Consider the following 18,733-nt stretch of genomic DNA (forward strand, 5'->3'; position numbering starts at 1 on the left):
CTTCTCCCAAACTTACACTACTACAGGCAGGCGCGCGCGGATACACCCCCCCCCCCCACACACACACACACCCCCACCCACCCACCCACCCACCCACACCACACACACCACACACACGCGCGAGCGCGCGCCCGCGCAGGAAAGAGCTACATAGATACTACTCTGGTGGGAATAAGTACGATGCCAGGGCACCCTGGGTGAGTGAAGATGGCAGTAGAGAAAAAAGGACACCATGGGCACGATTAGGTTTTGGCCTTTAGTCTGAAAAAGTGTTGATTGAAAGTGTACAACAGAGAGCAGGTGCAAGCGGCTAGGGGCCATGGAGCCGCCAATAAAAAAGAATGTCCTTAAATAAAGTTCACAGAGTAAAAACCAGAACCACCAGTCCTTCCCTCCAACACAACAGAGCACAGGCACAGAACCGGTGATGAGCCCCAAGGAGCAAGGAGGAGGCTGGGGAGGACAGCAGAGGCTCCCAGGCTGCTGTGTGGAGGGAGAGCCCTCTTTGGAATGGGCTGAGCCAAGCCACCCAGCTCCCCCTGCACACCTGATAACCACTGCTAAGGCTAAAGGAAAAAGACAAAACTCAGTCTCAGTCTGGAGGGCTCAGAAAACAGTCTAGGTGGGCAGAGATCTGGACAACCGCTAGTCCCGCTTGGCCTTCTTCTTGTCGCTGTTGCCATTTTCTTCAGCTCCCTCGGTAGACAGCACCTCCTCCAGTTTCCGCTTGCCACTCTCTAGCTGAGGTGCTGCTGTGTTTCGGGGCTTGAAGCAAATGATGATGCAGGTCATGTTGTCACACCCTGTACCGTCCCCAGAAGTGTCTGGTGCCAGGCATTGATCCAGCAGCTACAAAAGGGAAGGGGCAGCTCAGCTGCAGAGTTTGAAAACTTGCTGGGAACCTAAAGTCTTAGAGGGCTGGCCTTGCTGAGACAGGGTGGCAGAAGGAAGGGAACAGGCAACAGGTGCCACAAAACAGGCTACATGCTAGTCCATAAGGCATAAGGAAAAGTCAGGGAAATGAGGGGAAGTCGATCTTTCTAGTCAGAGTTTAGTATGTCAGTATTCCCAGGCTCTAATTTTAACTCAGGCTAAAAGAGAAAATTTTGGATACACAAACCAGACACCCTCTTTCCACCCTGGGACTTACCTCTTCCACAATGGATGACAGTAACCGAAGCTCCCCATTTTCATCGCGCTGGCTGATCTTCGATTGAATAAAGTCTATAACTTCCTGGCTGCTCATCACATTCCTGGGGTCATAAACAACAGTAAGAATCTTTTTTAGTCCCACCAAGGCAGAGTAGAAGAATATGGATAGAGATGACAAATGCCCCATGTGTGCATGCTCAGTTGCTCAAGTGTGTCCAACTCAATGGACCCACCAGGCTCCTCTGTCCATGGCATTCTCCAGGCAAGAATACTAGAGTGGGTTGCCAGTATCTCTTCCAGGGGGATCTTCCCAAACAAGGGATTGAACCTGTCTCCTGCACTGACAGGTGTTTTCTTGACCACTGCGCCACCTGGGAAGCCTGACAGATGCCCCAGGCCAATGTAAACACCCACAGAGACTGTTGTCAGCTCTGCCTTCCCCTTGGGGATCTTGACACCAAGTTACCTATATAGGCTCTAATCTTAGAGCAACCAGAGAAGAGGTTGCTGACTACAGTCATTAGTAAGAAGATATAGAAGCTCAGAGCCCCACATGAGAAGTAACGCTGCAGGGGAAAAAGGGAATTTTAGGGTGTTCTGCCAGTGCTCACCATATGCCATCACAGGCAATGACCATGAACTCATGATCGTCTGTGAGAGTCAGCACCTTGATGTCAGGAAGGGCCGAAATCATTTGTTCCTCTGGTGGCAAGTTCTTGTTTCTCTTGTAAAAGTGGTCTCCTGAAGTAGAGGAATGGTTGGCTGATGAACAAGTAGTCTGAGCACCTCCCACAGATTTGTGCTTGAGGCCAATCAAACCCTGCCGTTCATTTCTCTTCTTTACAAAGCTCCATTATCTCGTGGGATGAAGTGAGTTCTAATTTTTCTGGTTTTAGCCCTATCTTTGGGTTGCCGAACTTTAGGTCAGTCACTAACCTGTCTTTTTCAATACCTATCTCACCTATTTCACAGAGATGTTTAAGGGACAGAGGTAGTAGATACAAAAGTAGTTTGAAAAATAAAAGGGCTATGAAGATTAAAGTTTGCTATAGGCATCTGAACAGAGACCAAGACCCCAGAAGTCTTTCCCATAGTTTCTTGGCCCTTACCAATGGCTCTGGAGAGGTTGAGGCCACCGTTGACTCGCCCATCCATGGTAACCTTGCCTCCAGCATTCTTGATGCGTGCTAGCTCCACTTCATCCTCCGGTTTGTGGTCATAGGACATGTCTAAAGCTTTGCCGGCCTCAGACACCACACAGCGGGAGTCTCCTGCATTGGCTACAATCAACTGCTTCCCTCGTATCAGAGCCACCACCGCTGTTGTACCACTGTCAGAGCCAGGCTTAAAAGGAAGAAAGGGAGGATCACAGGAGCTCCTGGATAACAGTTCTCATCATTCTCCTGTATTTCCTCCTCTCACTAGGACCATCAAGAGGGCTTTAACAGACAGGAGGGTCAAAGATTTAATCTTTCCGGAAATTACAGCATGCTCTCCCCCTTTTCTGAGACGATTCTACCCAAAAGACCTAGTTCCCCTTGTAGAGTAAATCCCCCCATGACCACTGACTTCAGTGTGAAGATAGAAAGGGGACCCTTCTCCCAAAATCACAATCAGAGAATTCACCACACCTAGCTTCTTGGCTTTCTCAGACTCATTGCCCCCCTTTCCCCACACACCTCCTCTTTGCCTTCCATCCCAGGCACCATCATCTCTTCTTCTTCCTCATCCTCTTCAGCCTCCTCAGTGTCATCCTCGTCTTCCTCATTTTCTGCCTCTTCACTGCTGTAGCCATCTTCTTCCTCACTGCATTCCTGCCAGAGGGACGACCCCAGGCTACTGAGGCTGGGGTGACCCCCTTGGCCCTCCCCCTAACTCACACTCAGAACCAAGAGGCCTTTACTGAACACAGATTCTCAAAACACTGGTAGATGCATATATATAATATCCTGATGGAAAAATGTGGTGGAAGGGAGAGAGGGCTAGCATGGATATACTGGTTTCCTGAACTAGGTTCAGTGGTCACTAGCAGGAAACCTTGGGGAAGGCCAGGGCTGCCAAATGCACCTTCCAGCAACATGACCAGAGAATAAGCTGTCCAGAAAAAAAGAAACACCTAACTATCCAAAAGGAACACCATCTTGTTATCTCTCTAGGAGACAGACTCTGAAAGGCTAGAACTAGATCTATTTGTTACAATGTCAACAAAAGAAGAGGTAAGAGGGCACTAATGGTACCTGTGTTAGCAGAGATAATAATTTTCAAAAAGCTTAAACTATATTTGCGGGATGCTGTCAAAATAGGAGACAGAAAAGAGTAGAAAGCAATTATGCACGGCGATCAACCAGGCCCTCTCTACAACTTCAGCATCTGTCTGACCCCATGGGCCCTTACCTCGCTGTCTTCCTCTTCCTCCTCCGCCTCATCTGACTCATCCTCACTGTCCTCAAAGAACTTGGACTTAGCAACTCGAGGCAGCTTGTCGGAGGCTGAAGAGCAGGAAGGCCCAGCCTCACCAGTGGGAGTGCCAGGCTCCCCACCTTGGCCTGCCTCAGTCCCACATTCCGAGTTGGAGGAAAGGCCTGTGTGAGCCTTGGCTGTGGGGCCATTTTCCTCTGTAGAAGTTTCCCTAGATGGGTCCTCAGGTCCTGCCTCCCCATTGAGGCCCTGGGACCCTGGTTCCTCGCCTGTCCCAGCTCCAGATTTGCTGTGGGGAGCACCCTTGTGACAGTTCTGCCCGTAGCGTGTCAGCAGCTCTTCAATAGTCATGGTAGCCTCTTCATGCAGCAGTGCAGCCTCCTCATTGTCCACTGCAGGGGAGATGCTACATCAGCGCCCCATGCCAGACTCCTCCAGGAAGCAGTCCCTTACTACCTCCACAGCCCTGTGACCTGAGTTCCGACTTACTTGCCCACCACCTCCCCTTCTCAAGTAGCTCCTGTCTCTTATCACAACTCAGAAAAACAGAAAAACTGCCCTTTACTTCCTTTTCCTCAAGCAACATCAGCCTCCATATATTTCCTTTGGTCTTTGTGTTTCACTCCCTTCTTAGTCAAAGGAATAGTAGTCCTGTATGTGTCGCCTATCACCTCTCATGTTTTATGGGTAAGTTGGAAACCCTATTCTGACTGAGGACCCAGGAAGTCTACAATGCCAGTCCAGGCCTAGGGCCCAGGCTTAATGACTGGCTGGTATGGCTAACAGCAGTTCCAATCTTTAAAAAAAAGATCACATAAACATTAACAAGGAACCAAAAAGACCCCATCACAATGACAAAAGATAATGTATACAAAAATACAGCTTACAACTACAACACTATGGACTCAACAAAGGTTAATCCTCTCTCTCCTGTTCACTACCACCTGTAGTACAGGGGATTCTTTAACATACAGGGGATTTCCCAGGGCCTGAGGAAGCCATCTTCTCTCAGAGTTGACACGTAATTTATATGCATATTCAAGAATAGGTTCTATAATATGCTGATTTCCTCTCAAACAAGAGGTGCCACACTCACCATCATCTTCATCAGCAACTTTTTCTTTTTCATCCTCATCTTCAGTGGGTCGCCCTGCAATCTGTGCCAGCTCCTTAATGACTTCCTCAGTGGTTAGTTTGGCATCAATAGCCAAGAAGGCATCTTCCAAAGCCTAAATATAAGCAAAATAGTATAAAGCAAATGTAGGAAAAACTATGCAGGTACAAAATGAATTGCCTATACACAATCCTGGGCACAGGGATGGGATGCAAATCAGAGTGATCCACCAAGCTGTGAGATAACTCAGAGACAAACAGTTCAGAGACTTGGGGATCAATAAGACACTCTAAAAAGGACCAAGTAGGAATAAGCTCATTTTAGGTACAGAATTCTTTTAAGAAATTAGGTACAGAATTCTTTAAGAAATACAGTAAGCAGCAGCTGGGTGGCAATCAGAAAAGCCAAGGATTGGTGGGGGGAGAGAAAAAGGGAAAGTCTGCAGAAGTGGAGAACAAACAGTGTGGGAAGACAGACCTTCTGTAGCTTGCCTTCTTTGTAGGCCTTCTGATCTTTGATGATATCAGGAAGATATTTGGCACAGTACAAGGCAACTTCCTCCCCTAGAAGAAAGGTAAAGTGCACAGCTTTGCACACACAGAAAGTGATATAATATCAACACACCAGTGAATCCCAAAGCTTGAGGAGATGAATATCTTAGCACATCTGAAACCTATCTGAACGACAATGTTTTGGGAAGTTCTGACCAAGAAAATGGATTTCACCATCACCTCTCTTGGGGCTATGTTAATACTGCCCATGTGTTTTCTCACCTGTATACTTAGTTTTCAGTGAAAAAGAGACAAATACAGGGAAAGGCTTCTTGTATTAAAACAAGGCCTGGTAAGATTAAGAACAAATCAAATATCCTACTGGGAAGAAGGAATGGCAGAATAGAGAAAAACAGGACTAGGCAGGAAATGGTACCTGAGGACCAGAACTCTGAAAAAGAAAAGAACAAAGGACCTGGAACTGGGGTTCCCAGAATGTTACCAATATGATCTGCTAAAGTTACCTCCATGTCCATCATAGACAGAAAACATGGCTGTCTCACTGTCCAGCTCAGGAATACAGTTGTGAGCATCCTACAAAAAAGAGCATAATTAGCATTTCTCAAGGTCAAAGGATATTCTTCCTTGTGCATTTCAGGTCAGAAGGATCGCCTTCACATCTTAATCTCACTAAACCCTTCCCTGGCTGACCTACATGGCCTAGAAATAAGAAAGGAAGATGGGATGATAAGAACAGCACAAGGGTGGGAGAAAGGAAGCGGGGAGGAAGGAGGGAAGGGAGGGAGAGAGCAAAAGGAAAGGAAGGCGGGAGGGAAGAAAGGAAGAGATGAATCAGGTCACTACCTCTGCAGTCTAGCAGCCTCAGCCTAGGAGATCTCAGTCCAGATGGCAGAATGTTTGGCTGTTGGAACTCTAGACCTGACCCTTTTGGATTTGTGGCAACTATGGGAAGAACCAGAATAAAGGATCTTTAAAGTCACTTCCAGACCCCTTCTATGAATCAGTGAACTTCAAGGAAGAAAATGTTAGGGAGGATAGCAAAAAGTGACAAAGCGACCCAAGAGCCTTACCTACCTGCAAAATTTCAAGGAGAATCCTAAGACAGCCTGAGTGGAAGCATCCCCACCCCACCCCCCACCCCCAGAAAAGCACCACCAAAACGGATTAACCCACCAGGCTAGGTGGAGGATACAGTTACAAAAGAAAATCTTTCCAACAAATAGTTATTAAACTACACTGTGTGCAGTACTTGTTAACTGGAATTTACAATTAAATCAGCCACTTCCCAGGTGGCTCAGTGATAAAGAATCCGCCTGCTGATGAAGGATACGTGGGCTAGATCCCTGGGTCGGGAAGATCCCATGGAGAAGGAAATGGCAACCCACTCCAGTATTCTTGCCTAGATAATCTCATGGACAGAGGAGCATGGAGGGCTATAGTCCATGGGGTCACAAAGAGTCATCCCACCTCCCACCTCCAGCTGGAACTGAGACACCATTTAATTTGGAAGGCACAGCACATCTGAAAAGAAATTTCCAATGGTCTTATAGGTATATTCTCTACAGACAGAAAGGATATAACTATCTATTTATTCTGATTAATTTAGTAAAGTTAATAGTTCCCTTTGTCTTTCAGGTATTTAGTATTTACATTTTTTTAATTATATTGATAGAGGAAATCGGAGTGTATAAGTTCTGCTGTCCCTAAAATAAGACTATGCTGTCATTATACAAGTCTGCTAGAAAATTAAACTTAGGGTTTTAAGATAGGCAAAGAGCACTGAAAAGAAGGTACTCTTTTATTTCCCTCTGATTGTGTCCAGGAGAAAGGGCCCCAGAAGCTAATGGGCATGCTCAGAAGGCTTGTGATGGCCTGTGTGGTCATCAACACAACTGCCTCTTAGCCTCATCCCTAGAGGCTAGAGATCCCAAGAAATCCCTAGAGATCTAGAGAAACCCACACCAGTCATCTTCCTCCTCTCCCCCACTTTACTAATGACTCTACCACCAGCCATGCTGACCTACCATCCCTCTAAGCCAGGGTTTATCATACTGCCCCCTCCTCTCCTTTCACCAACATCTTTCTTGCCTTTTATGATTGTCTCTACAGTGGTTCTCAGACTTTAACGTGCCTAAGAATTCATTCATTCGTTCATTCATTCAAATATTTGAGTATCCATTATGTGCCAAGATGTGCTGGCTGATTAGTTTCAGCAAAACAGCTGTGTCACATTAATGTCGATTTTAGTTCTGTTGATTTTGCAGCTTGGTTTGTTGGCATGGAATTTATGTCCAGGTCTATGTTTGTACACATTGAAGTAACAGTAAATTAAAATCATGTTAGTAAATACTAGAGACCCACAAATATTGCTTTCCTTAAAAAAAAAAAAAAAAATCCATGGGCGATCTCCAAGATATTTTGTTAGATAAAGCAAGCAAAGCGCATAATAATATATTTATTTAGTAAGCCACTTTTTGTGTAAGAGGGAGTACAGGAATAGACATTTGTCTTCTCATACTTTAATATTACAAGGACACACAGAAAACTAATAAAAATAAACTGTGGGAGGGCATGAGGGTGCCAACAGATGAATGGGAGCAAGAGGGAACCATGGGAATGTTTAGCTTTTCGAAAGTAAATTAAATGTCTTTTAATTGCACTTTTTTAGTAGAGGAGCTTAGCACTCTTCCTGTCCACTACTTCCCAGTGGACAAGAGAATCAGCTGGTCTTTCTCTGTCCTACAACACCACTCTAAAATCACAGCCGTAATGAACCCACACCTCTATTTAAAAAAATCTCTTTGACTTCTCATTGCTCCTCACACCTCTTTTGAACCCACACCTCTATTTAAAAAAATCTCTTTGACTTCTCATTGCTCTTCACAAGATCATGTGATTTTGAAGCAGAAGATCTAGCCATCAGTGAACACTGAAAAAATAATTACTCTCTACAGTAATCAAATGGACATTAAAAAAAACAAGGAGGGAGGGAGGTGGGAGGGGGGTTCAGGATGGGGAACACATGTAAATCCATGGCTGATTCATGTCAATGTATGACAAAAACCACTACAATATTGTAAAGTAATCAGCCTCCAACTAATAAAAATAAATGAAAAAAAAAAAAACAAGGAATTATTTTTTTATGCAAATTAAAATGATGAAAAAGATGAACAGTATCCAGTAGTAATAAGAGTGAAGATAAAAACACATTCTCATACTCTGATCAACAGGAATATAAATTAGCAGCTTTCCTGGAAGGCAATTTGGTAATATGTATTAAAATGTGCATGTCTTTTGATCTAGAAATTTGACTTCTAGATTTATCCTATGGGAGTACTAACACAAGGATAAAAAGATACAAAGAATGCTCATTATAGCATTACTTACAATAAAAAAATTATAAAAATCTAAATTTCCATGAATAGATCACAAACAGTACATCTCTCCAACGGAATATATGCAGTTGTTAGAAATGATGAATATGTGTTCATTTAGAAATGAGTTCACAACATATTAAGTGATAAAAAGCAAAACATAAATTATCTGTAAGTAAGAAATCTATAAGATTGCATACCAATCAGTGGAAGGTGAGATTTGGATGATAATTATTTTTACAATATGGAATGACAGTATCTGCATTATTCATATCCTCACAGGGAATTCATGAGGATGATGTAAAATGCATAAAAATTCTTTGGAAATTGGGATGTAGTACATAGGTATATATATATATATTCTGCTCTGAAATGTCGTACCCGGTTCACATTTGTCTTCTCTATCCTTTTTCTCAAAAAGGAATGCCCACAATAAAGATTCATTTTCTGCCTTGAGGTTTCAGTTCCTAGAACTCTCCACATTATGTTCACCTCCACTTTTTGGTAAGGCTTTGGACCTATGTCACTTTGAACTGTTCCACCTGCTCTAAGCACTTCAGTTCCCCACTTGTATCTTCAACCATAGCCTCCCTACCTTTATTTACCCTTGTCTTTCTGTCCCTTTGAGTCAGAGCTAAGCATTTCAACACTGTCTCTTAGCAATCTGGAAAAACTCATCCATCCTTGTATAACCCGACCAACTGCTTTCTTTACCCTTGAATCTGAGCCACTAAGTACTGCTAATCATAAAAATGTCATGAAACCATGTTGACTGCAGTGACTACTTCCATTTAGAATTTTTTTCTCTATTCTACACTGGCTCTTAAATACATGAACCACAGTTAGTCACAAAACTTTTCCACACTACTCAAGTTCTCACGGATATTTTCTGCTCACTCTTGGAAAAAAGGCTTCCCTGGGGGCTCAGCAGTAAAGAATCCGCCTGCCCATGCAGGAGACACAGGTTTGATCTTTGGGTGGGGAAGATCCGTTGAAGAAGGAAATGGCAACCCACTCCAGTATTCTTGCCTGGGAAATTCCATGGAGAGAGGAGTCTAGTGGGTGGGATACAGTCTATGAGGTTGCAAAGAATCAGAGGAGACTTAGCGACTAAACAACAACTTAGGAGATGAACCTTCAGTGAACCCTACTACATTAGATTAATTCCATACAACTTACTGGCAACTAAAGGCACTCAGTAATCATTCCTATCCATCTCCATAACCTAATGTCTTTAATTCATACCATTCCCCAAAAGAAACTACTCTTGGCACTCTTGATACTAGAACACTCTACCCTGGCATAGTAAGCACGCCTACCTCAGTCTTTCCTCCTATTCCTTCTAATATTTTTCCTTCTCTCACTTTTCTCCTCCCCATTTGTTACCATTTATACTGTTTCCTAAAGGTCCAGTTAGTCTCACCACCTCCAAAAGATCTTTCTCAATCACACCAATACTGTGTGATCATTCCCCTTCTGAACTCTCTTAATACTGACTTCCGTACCAGTAATTTGGGATTCAGCATATATTATCTTGTATTGTTATCCAAATCCCACAGGGGAAAAGTGTCGTAGGTCCAAAACATGATGAAAACAGGCTGTTTTACAAATATCTTAGGGATAACTCCTCCTTTGTTTACTACTCTAAACCTAGAGATGTGTCATAACACAATAACCGAAATGATCCGAAAGAAATGATGTAGAATACACAGGTCACCTGAATCAGGACTCTCAGGTCTTGCCTTATTAGATCATTTATCACACAGCCCCTTCTGACCATCTAGACAAACAATGGATCTGTTATTAATAAACTACTGCTTACCTTTCCTGTGGGGTTCCCTAGTGGCTCAGACAGTAAAAAATCCACCTGCATGTGGGAGAGCTGGGTTCGATCCCTGGGTTGGAAAGATCCCCTGGAGAAGGGAATGATTACCCACTCCAGCAGAACTGCCTGGAGAATTCCATGGACAGAGGAGCCTGGCAGGCTACAGTCCACGTGGTTGCATAGAGTCGGACACAACTGAGCAATTTTCACTTTCATTTTTCCTGATGTCAATCTCCTAAGGTTACAAATACATCCATAAGTGCTCCTTTGTTACTGGATCAACCATTTAGATTTCTGATACTTAACTTTATCTAAATCTTTTCAATTCAAGGAAAAAATTTTGAAAGTGGTTGGAAAGAGAACTACATTTTTTATTTTAAAAAGTCATGTGTTACCGTCTGATTTTAAAAATCATATGCACGTATTACCACTGTGTTACAGACTGAATGTTTTATGTCCCCCCGACATTCATATATTGAAACTTCATTGCCAATGTGATGGTATTTAGAGGTGCAGGCTTTGAGAGGCAATTAAGTCATGAGGAAGAAGCTCTCATTCTGAATGAGATTAGAGACACCAGCGGAGTCCTTTGCCTTGTGAGGATACAGCTAAACACAGCCACTGTGAACTAGCACCAAGAGGGCCTTCTCCAGACAACTTGATCTTAATCTTCCCATTAGGGTCTCAAAGAGGTATTGACACACCTATGTTCATAGCAGCATTGTTCACAATAGCCCAAAAGTAGAAAAACTCACATGTTCACCAACAGATGAATGAATTTTAAAAAACGTGGTATATATGGGTCAAGGAATATCATTCAGCTTTAAAAAGGAAATTCTGACACATGATACAACATGGATGAACCTTGAGGACATGATGCTAAGTGAAATAAGCCAGACAGTACTTTGGTATCCAGAGCAGTCAAATTCATAGACAGAAAGTAGAATAGTAGTGGTTGCCAGGGGCCGGGTACAGGACGGGAGGGGGATGGGGAGTAGTTTAGTGGGTATAGAGTTTCAGTTTTGCAAGATGAAAAGAGTTCTGGAGACTGGTTGCACAACAAAGTGAATTTACTTAACACTACTGATCTGTACATTTTAAATGGTTAAGATGGCAAATTTCATCTTATGTGTATTTTACCAAACTTCCTACCAAAAGCCCATGCTCAGATGGCATCACCAATGAGCTCTACCAAATATTTAAAAAATTAGTATGAATTCTTCACAAACTCTTCCCAAATAAAGGACAGGGGATAACATTTCCCAACTCAATTCTGTGAGGCCAATATTATTCTGATACCAAAACCAGACAGACATCACAAGAAAACTATAGGCTTAATATCATTAAGATAGTTCAGTTCAGTCACTCAGTCATATCCGACTCTTTGCAACCCCATGGACTGTGCTTCCCTGTCCATTACCAACTCCCGGAGCTTGCTCAAACTCATGTCCATTGAGTTGGTGATGCCATCCAACCATCTCGTCCTCTGTTATCCCCTTCTCCTCCTGCCTTCAATCTTTCCCAGCATGAGGGTCTTTACTCATGAGTGAGTTCTTTGCATCAGGTGGCCAAAGTATTGGAGCTTCAGCTTCAGCATCAGTCCTTCCAATGAATATTCCAGACTGACTTCCTTTAAGATTGACTGGTTGGATCTCCTTGCAGTCCAAGGGACTCTCGAGAGTCTTCTCCAACACCACAGTTCAAAAACATCAATTCTTTGGCGCTCAACCTTCTTTACGCTCCAACTCTCACATCCATAGATGACTGCTGGAAAAATCGTAGCTTTGACTATACAGACCTTTGTCGGTAAAGTAATGTCTCTGCTTTTAATATGCTGTCTAGGTTTGTCATAGTTTTTCTTCCAAAGAGCAAGTGTTTTTTAAATTTCATGGCTGCAGTCACCATCTGCAGTGATTTTGGAGCCCAAGAAAATAAAGTCTGTCTCTGTTTCCATTGTTTCCCCATCTATTTGCCATGAAGTGATGAGACCAGATGTCATGATCTTAAGTTTTCTGAATATTGAGTTTTAAGCCAGCTTTTTTCACTCTCCTCTTTCACTTTCATCAAGAGGCTCTTTAGATAGCAATACTCATTAACTGATCTACAAATTCATAGTAAACCCTATCAAAATCCCTGGTGCCTTTTGCAGTGAAACGGACAAACTGATCCTAAAGTTCATACAGATATGCAAGGGACTCAAAAAGATGAAATGAAAAAAAAAAAAAAAAAAAAAATAGCTGTAGTACCTAAGACAGTGTGGTACACAGATCAATGGAATGGAGTGAAGAGTCCAGAAATAAACCCTCATATTTATAGTCAGCTGATCTTAAACAATGACGCCAAGATAATTCAAAGAGAGAAAAGAACAGGATCCTAAATAAATGATGCTGGGACAAACACATATCCAGATGCAAAAATATGAAGTCGGACCCCTTCTTTACACCATACACAAAAATTAACTCAAAATGGATCACCTAAATGGACTTCATCAAAATTAAAAACTCTGGTGCCTAAAAGGCCACCAACACGGGCTTCCCTGGTGGTCCAGTGGTTAAGACTGTGCATGCTTCCATGAGGCACAGGTTTGATCCCTAGTCAGGGAACTAAGATCCTGAAGCCCACATGCCACTAAGCATGGCAAAAAAAAAAAAAATACAAAGGATATGAATAGACATTTCTCCAAGAATACCTAAATGGCCAATAAGCTCAAGGAAAGATGTCAAACATCATTAGCCATCAGAGAAATACAATCAAAATCACAATGGAATATCATTTCACACCCATAAGAATGACTATAATCAGGGGAAAAAAGGGCAACAGGTAAAAGGAGGTAGAGAAACTAACACCCTCATATACAGTTGGTAGAAATGTAAACAGAACCACCACTTTGGAAAATAGTTAGGCAGTTCCTCAAAATGTTAAACATGGGAGTTACTATATGACCCAGCAATTCAACTCCTAGGTATACACTCAAAAGAAATAAAACCTATTTCCACACAAAAGTTTGAACATGATTGTTCATAGCATCGTTATTCAAAAAAGTCAAAATGTGGAAATCCCAACATCCATCAACTGATGAATAAACAAAATATGCATACAATGGAAGATAATTCAGCCATAAAAAGGAATGAAGTAGTGATTGATTCAGGCACAACCTGGATGACCCTTGAAATGTATACTTTAAATGGACATGGCACAATAAAGTTGTTAAAAAGAACCTGAATATACATTTTCAGGGACTACTGATATCCTGATATACTCCATCTTTGAACTAAATCTAGAGGGAAACAGAAAACTCCACTGTAACTGGTACTGAGATGACAATGTGTCATTAAACATCAGAGATGCTATTAGTTCAGTTTGAAAGATCTGTGCTTCCAGACAGCACAAATTTAACGGTAGCTAATAACGGCAAGAACTACTGATCTGATCTAATTTCTACACTCAAATTCAAGCCGTACAATTCTAAGTAGATAACCCAATAGAGGGTGGTCAGGGGTTGAGAGTAATATTAATTGCTAGAGGACTGGGCAATAGAAATAATTTATGTAAAATATTATTGAAATCTTGAGAAATACATTCTGACTGTAACTTACAATTGTTTGAAAACTTATAAAGGAATAGTAGAAAACAACTTCTATGTACTCAAGGGCATACATTTGATATCATTTCATACTATCTTTGACTTGTGAAGAAAAGGTACTGCACGCTGATCAAATGAAAAGAATGCCCTTTTATGAAAGTTGCTTAACCATCTCCTAGACAAAGGAATTCTGATCTGGTTCAATAAGTAAAAAGTGCTCTAAGTCACAGAGATGAGACGCTAATCTGAGGATCAAACAATAAATGTTCCTCAGCTTCAGATGCCTGCTCTCCAGTGGAACCCCACAGCATGCCTGTGATATTTCACTTTATATTCCCCCATTAATATAATGATTGAAACTGTCATGCATGTATCTTAAGAACTTTCTGCTCAACATTATGTACATTCAATTCTAGATGACCCACTCTGACCATTAATAAGCCAGCTTCTATATGGCAACAGCTATCCCACTCAAAATTATACATTATGCATTGATACTGCCTTTAAAAGAGGGTAAATATAAGTGTTTATAATATACACATACACCCACATATAAACATATTCATCTTAACTTCCTAATAGGAAACAATCTTGTCACTTCAGAGACCCTGATAACCAAAAACTAAAATTACCCTAGTCTCTTTGACACATGAAACTCAAGAGCCTTTCCATAAATATTTCTCAGGCACCCTTCCACAACATACCTGTTAACTCCCAAAATACAAGCTGGAATCAAGGTTGCAGGGAGTAATATCAATAACCTCAGATATGCAGATGACACTACCCTTATGGCAGAAAGCAAAGAGGAATTAAAGAGCCTCTTGAAGAAGGTGAAAGAAGAGCGTGAAAAAGCTGGCTTAAAACTCATTCACCCTGGAGAAGGAAATGGTAACCCACTCCCAGTATTCTTGCTTGGAAAAGTCAAGGGACAGAGGAGTCTGGCGGGCTACAGTCCATGGGATTACAAGACTGAACATGCATGCATGAGGGTGGAGGGAAATGGGTTGGTAGCAATAAACTGGTAGAACTAAGAAAAAAAAAAAACCCAAAAACTCAACATTCAAAAAACTAAGATCATGGCATCTGGTCCCATCACTTCATGGCAAATAGATGGGGAAACAACGAAGACAGTGACAGACTTTCTTTTCTTGGGCTCCAAAATCACTGCAGACAGTGACTACAGCCATGAAATTAAAAGACGCTTGCTCCTTGGAAGAAAACCAATGACAAACTTAGACAGTATATTAAAAAGCAGAGATATTACTTTGCCACAAAGGTCCGTATAGTCAAAGCTATGATTTTTCCAGTAGTCATGTACAGATGCGAGAGCTGGACAATAAAAAAGGCTGAGTGCCAAAGAATTGATGCTTTCAAACTATGGTGCTGGAGAAGACTCTTGAGAGTCCCCTGGACAGCAAGAAGATCAAAACAGTCAATCCTAAAGGAAATCAACTCCTGAATATTCACTGGAAGGAATGATACTGAAGTTGATGCTCCAATACTTTAGCCACATGATGCGAATGACCAACTCACTGGAAAAGATTCTGATGCTGGGAAGGACTGAAGGCAGAAGAGAAGGGGATGACAGATAATGAGATGGTTGGATGGCATCACTGACTCGATGGAAGTGAGTGTGAGCAAACTCTGGGAGATGATGAAGGACAGGGAAGCCTGGAGTGCTGCAGTCCATGCAGTCGCAAAGAGTTGGACACAACTGAACAACCACCACCACCAGCAGCTTAAGGGTCCCTCCAAATCATGGAGAAGGAAGAAGGGAAGGGAACATCAACTGTAGTAATCTGATTACCCCTCCTCAAAACACCCTGGTTCCACAGCAAGACGGGCTAGAGAGAGGCAGAAAGTATAAAATGCCAGCTACTGGTAGTTGCCATCCTGCCTCAAGGAAAGGGATAAACAGTACTCTCTAAGGCTGAATCTATGCATCAATCAGGATTTTAATAACCTATATTACGTGTGCCGCTATGATAAACTTACCTCAACTAAATCATTAGGACTAAGCAAATAAGGTCAGTAGAATTAATAAACTGGTGGAATTAAGCCCCAAAGGTTAAAAGGAACAGGAGTATACTTTCTGAAAAGCTAAGAGGTAGCTCTTCACTCAAGAGGTTGAAGTCAAAGTTCTTTTCTTGCCATAGCAAAGAAACTATTATACTTTAGGGAGAAAGGAAACAAAGCCAGAAGCAAATGTTATGGATGCAGCAGAACAGGATCCCAAACAGGACTTCAAGAGGATTTGATTAGGTATATTTAACTATTCAAACAAAGGGAAATTCAGAAACAGCATAATAAGATTTTAAAACCCTAAGTGATTATCTCTCAGGAGGAAGATTAGGATTTAAGGAATAGTCTAGCAAGATTTCTACAAACCAAACAGCCTCTCATGAAACACTTATATTCCAATCACCAGAGGAGAAACCAAAAATAAAAGGAAATGCCCTACAGAGAAGCAAACAGTACAGAATCACTGGGCAAATGACTTGGAAAATTGAATATCCAAGCAACTCAATTTATAAAGAAAACTAGAAAGAATATCAGAAAAGTGGGGAAAAAAACCACAGCAGAGAGGAAAAGTGGAAAATACAGAATGAGAAACTTAAGGGAGAAGCCTTACTCTGAGATAGTCACCTCAAATCTTACAGTATTAACAGAAAATGCCATAGAACTGGAACCTCCAAATTACCAACTAACCCAAAAACAAGATTGACATTAAGCCTTTCCTTTCAAAGCTCCATCAAGATATTTTCACCAGCCAGATAATTACATCTTCCAAGCACCCAGCTGAATTGGTAAGCTCCATACAGTGCACCATAAAGAAACATAAATGCTTCATTTCAGGTCGACACAAACGAGAACAGTGTCTCGAACAATTTCCATCCTACAGATTCTTTCCACCAAGACACAGCTATCTTAATCTCTTTGGGCCTCAATTTCTAAACTGTAAAATGTGGGAGCCAAACTTGGTGAGACGAACTATAGGATCCTCTCTGTTTTTCAAGATTTTACGTCTAATGATAAACGTCTGCTAGAGGTATAAAATTTGAGTCTGAGAACAAACCATTTAAGTTTATACTGTCATTCCACAGCTAACCACAGGGAGGAGCGAGGGATTTGAAGAAATTCCCAAGGGAGACAGTATTTGGCTGCTACCTGAAGCCCACCTAGTTTAAGTGCATAAACCCTCCATCCCAGACATAATTAGAGCATTTCCCTGGCTCCTCTGCCTAGACCTCACAATACTCTTCACAAAAACAGGTTTTACACATGTCTTTCTCCCTTTCCTTCCTACCATAGTTTTCTCTATTCTCCTTTGCAGTTTCATATCCATTTGCCCAACACTATTCCTTCTAATCCAGAATTTTTCCATTTTATCAACAGTGCAATTTTCTATAAAAGGATAATAAGTTTTCTGTAGATTAAGATTAAAAAAATTTTTGATTGAAAATCAAGGAAATTATAAACTACAACAAGCACAGGCAAATGACAACTACTAAGTTGTCGAGGCATTCCGAGTAAGAAAAAAATAATTAGGCATAATTCTAAAAGAAATTAGAGTGAGTGACACTATTCAAGTTTTCCAAAGGCTAGGAAATGCCCTGAGGGAAAAAACAAACGAGTGACAATTCTTGGAGGTCAAGTCAAACCTCAGAAATTAACATGTGGTGCCCAGAACCAGGCAACTAGGTAATGTGAATTTGAAACAGGGTATTTGCCTGGCTTCATTTCACTGTCAAACTCCTCGTCCAAAAAGAGCTCTCATACCACATTTTTTCTTAAAGTACAGTCATTCACATCTATCCGCCTCTCCCGGGCAAAAGTCAGTGGATAAATAGTCCCTCTCTTCTTTACTCCTACACTAAACCTCACACCGTTTACGAGCCTGGAAAGCTGGGTTGGCATGAGAGGATGGCGCGAAGGCACGGGGAGGTCGGTCAGTTGGCGGAAGGTGCCTCTCCCCACATGGCTGAGCGCTCGCCGCCAAGCTGGCCACCGTCATACGGTCCCCGAGCACCAGCAAGTCGCTCTTGGCCCCGACCCCGCTCTCGCTGTCGCCTCACAAACTGCCGCTGCGGCCACAGCCTCTCGTTTAGGACCCTCCCCCGGGAATGACCCCATCCCCCCCGCTCCCTTTCTCCGTCGGGTTCCCGCCCTGCAGCCGCCAGCCTACGGGCCCCTCCCGCCTCACCTCCATGGAGACGCGCCAGCCTTGCATGGCGGAGAAACCGTAGGGCAGCGGCAGGCGCGAGGCGCCGACCCCGTCCCCAGAGCACTTCACCGTGTTGGGCTGAGAGAGGTAGGCACCCATGGCGGCGGCTGACCGGTGGCCTCAGGGGTAGGCGAACGAAGCGCGACCCGTGCCGGCGCCGGAGCCGGAGCCCCGGGTGCGCGCGTGGCAAGAACTAGCTGAACTGCGCGGCCGACGCAAGGTGCCGGTGAAAGGCGCGAGGCGGGACAGGAGGCGGTAACGGGACGGGAGCAGAGAGGGAGCGGAAGCGGAAACGGCGCCGCTTCAGACCCCGCCCGGCCGGCGCGGCGCGGCGCGGCGCGGCGCGGCGCTCCGGGCAGTCATTTCCTTAGCAACTCGCCCCGCCCGCGGGGACAACGGCCCGCCCAACCGCCGCTCCCGCGAGATTGGCGGAGTCACGCCCACCAACGGCCGCGGCCTGCCTGGGGCGGCCTGGTAGGTTTCTCTTAACCAGTAGCTCTCACTAACTGTCCCCCGCTGTCCCCCGCCTC

General features: G+C 43.1%; 1 protein-coding gene across 1 annotated transcript; it reads right to left on the reverse strand.

Annotated features, from left to right (window-relative positions):
• Positions 1–237: 237 nt before the first annotated feature.
• Positions 238–18,501, reverse strand: PPM1G (protein phosphatase, Mg2+/Mn2+ dependent 1G). The gene is made up of 10 exons (XM_061155047.1): positions 18,183–18,501; positions 5,700–5,769; positions 5,162–5,247; positions 4,667–4,799; positions 3,547–3,962; positions 2,832–2,966; positions 2,262–2,496; positions 1,764–1,893; positions 1,151–1,253; positions 238–849 (listed from the first exon to the last, which is right to left on the reverse strand). Exons 1-10 carry the CDS (start codon positions 18,300–18,302, stop codon positions 646–648), a joined length of 1,632 nt encoding a protein of 543 aa, XP_061011030.1. The 5' UTR covers positions 18,303–18,501; the 3' UTR covers positions 238–645.
• Positions 18,502–18,733: the final 232 nt, after the last annotated feature.

Source organism: Dama dama, chromosome 11 (genome assembly GCF_033118175.1).
Source record: "Dama dama isolate Ldn47 chromosome 11, ASM3311817v1, whole genome shotgun sequence".
Taxonomy (NCBI): domain Eukaryota; kingdom Metazoa; phylum Chordata; class Mammalia; order Artiodactyla; family Cervidae; genus Dama; species Dama dama.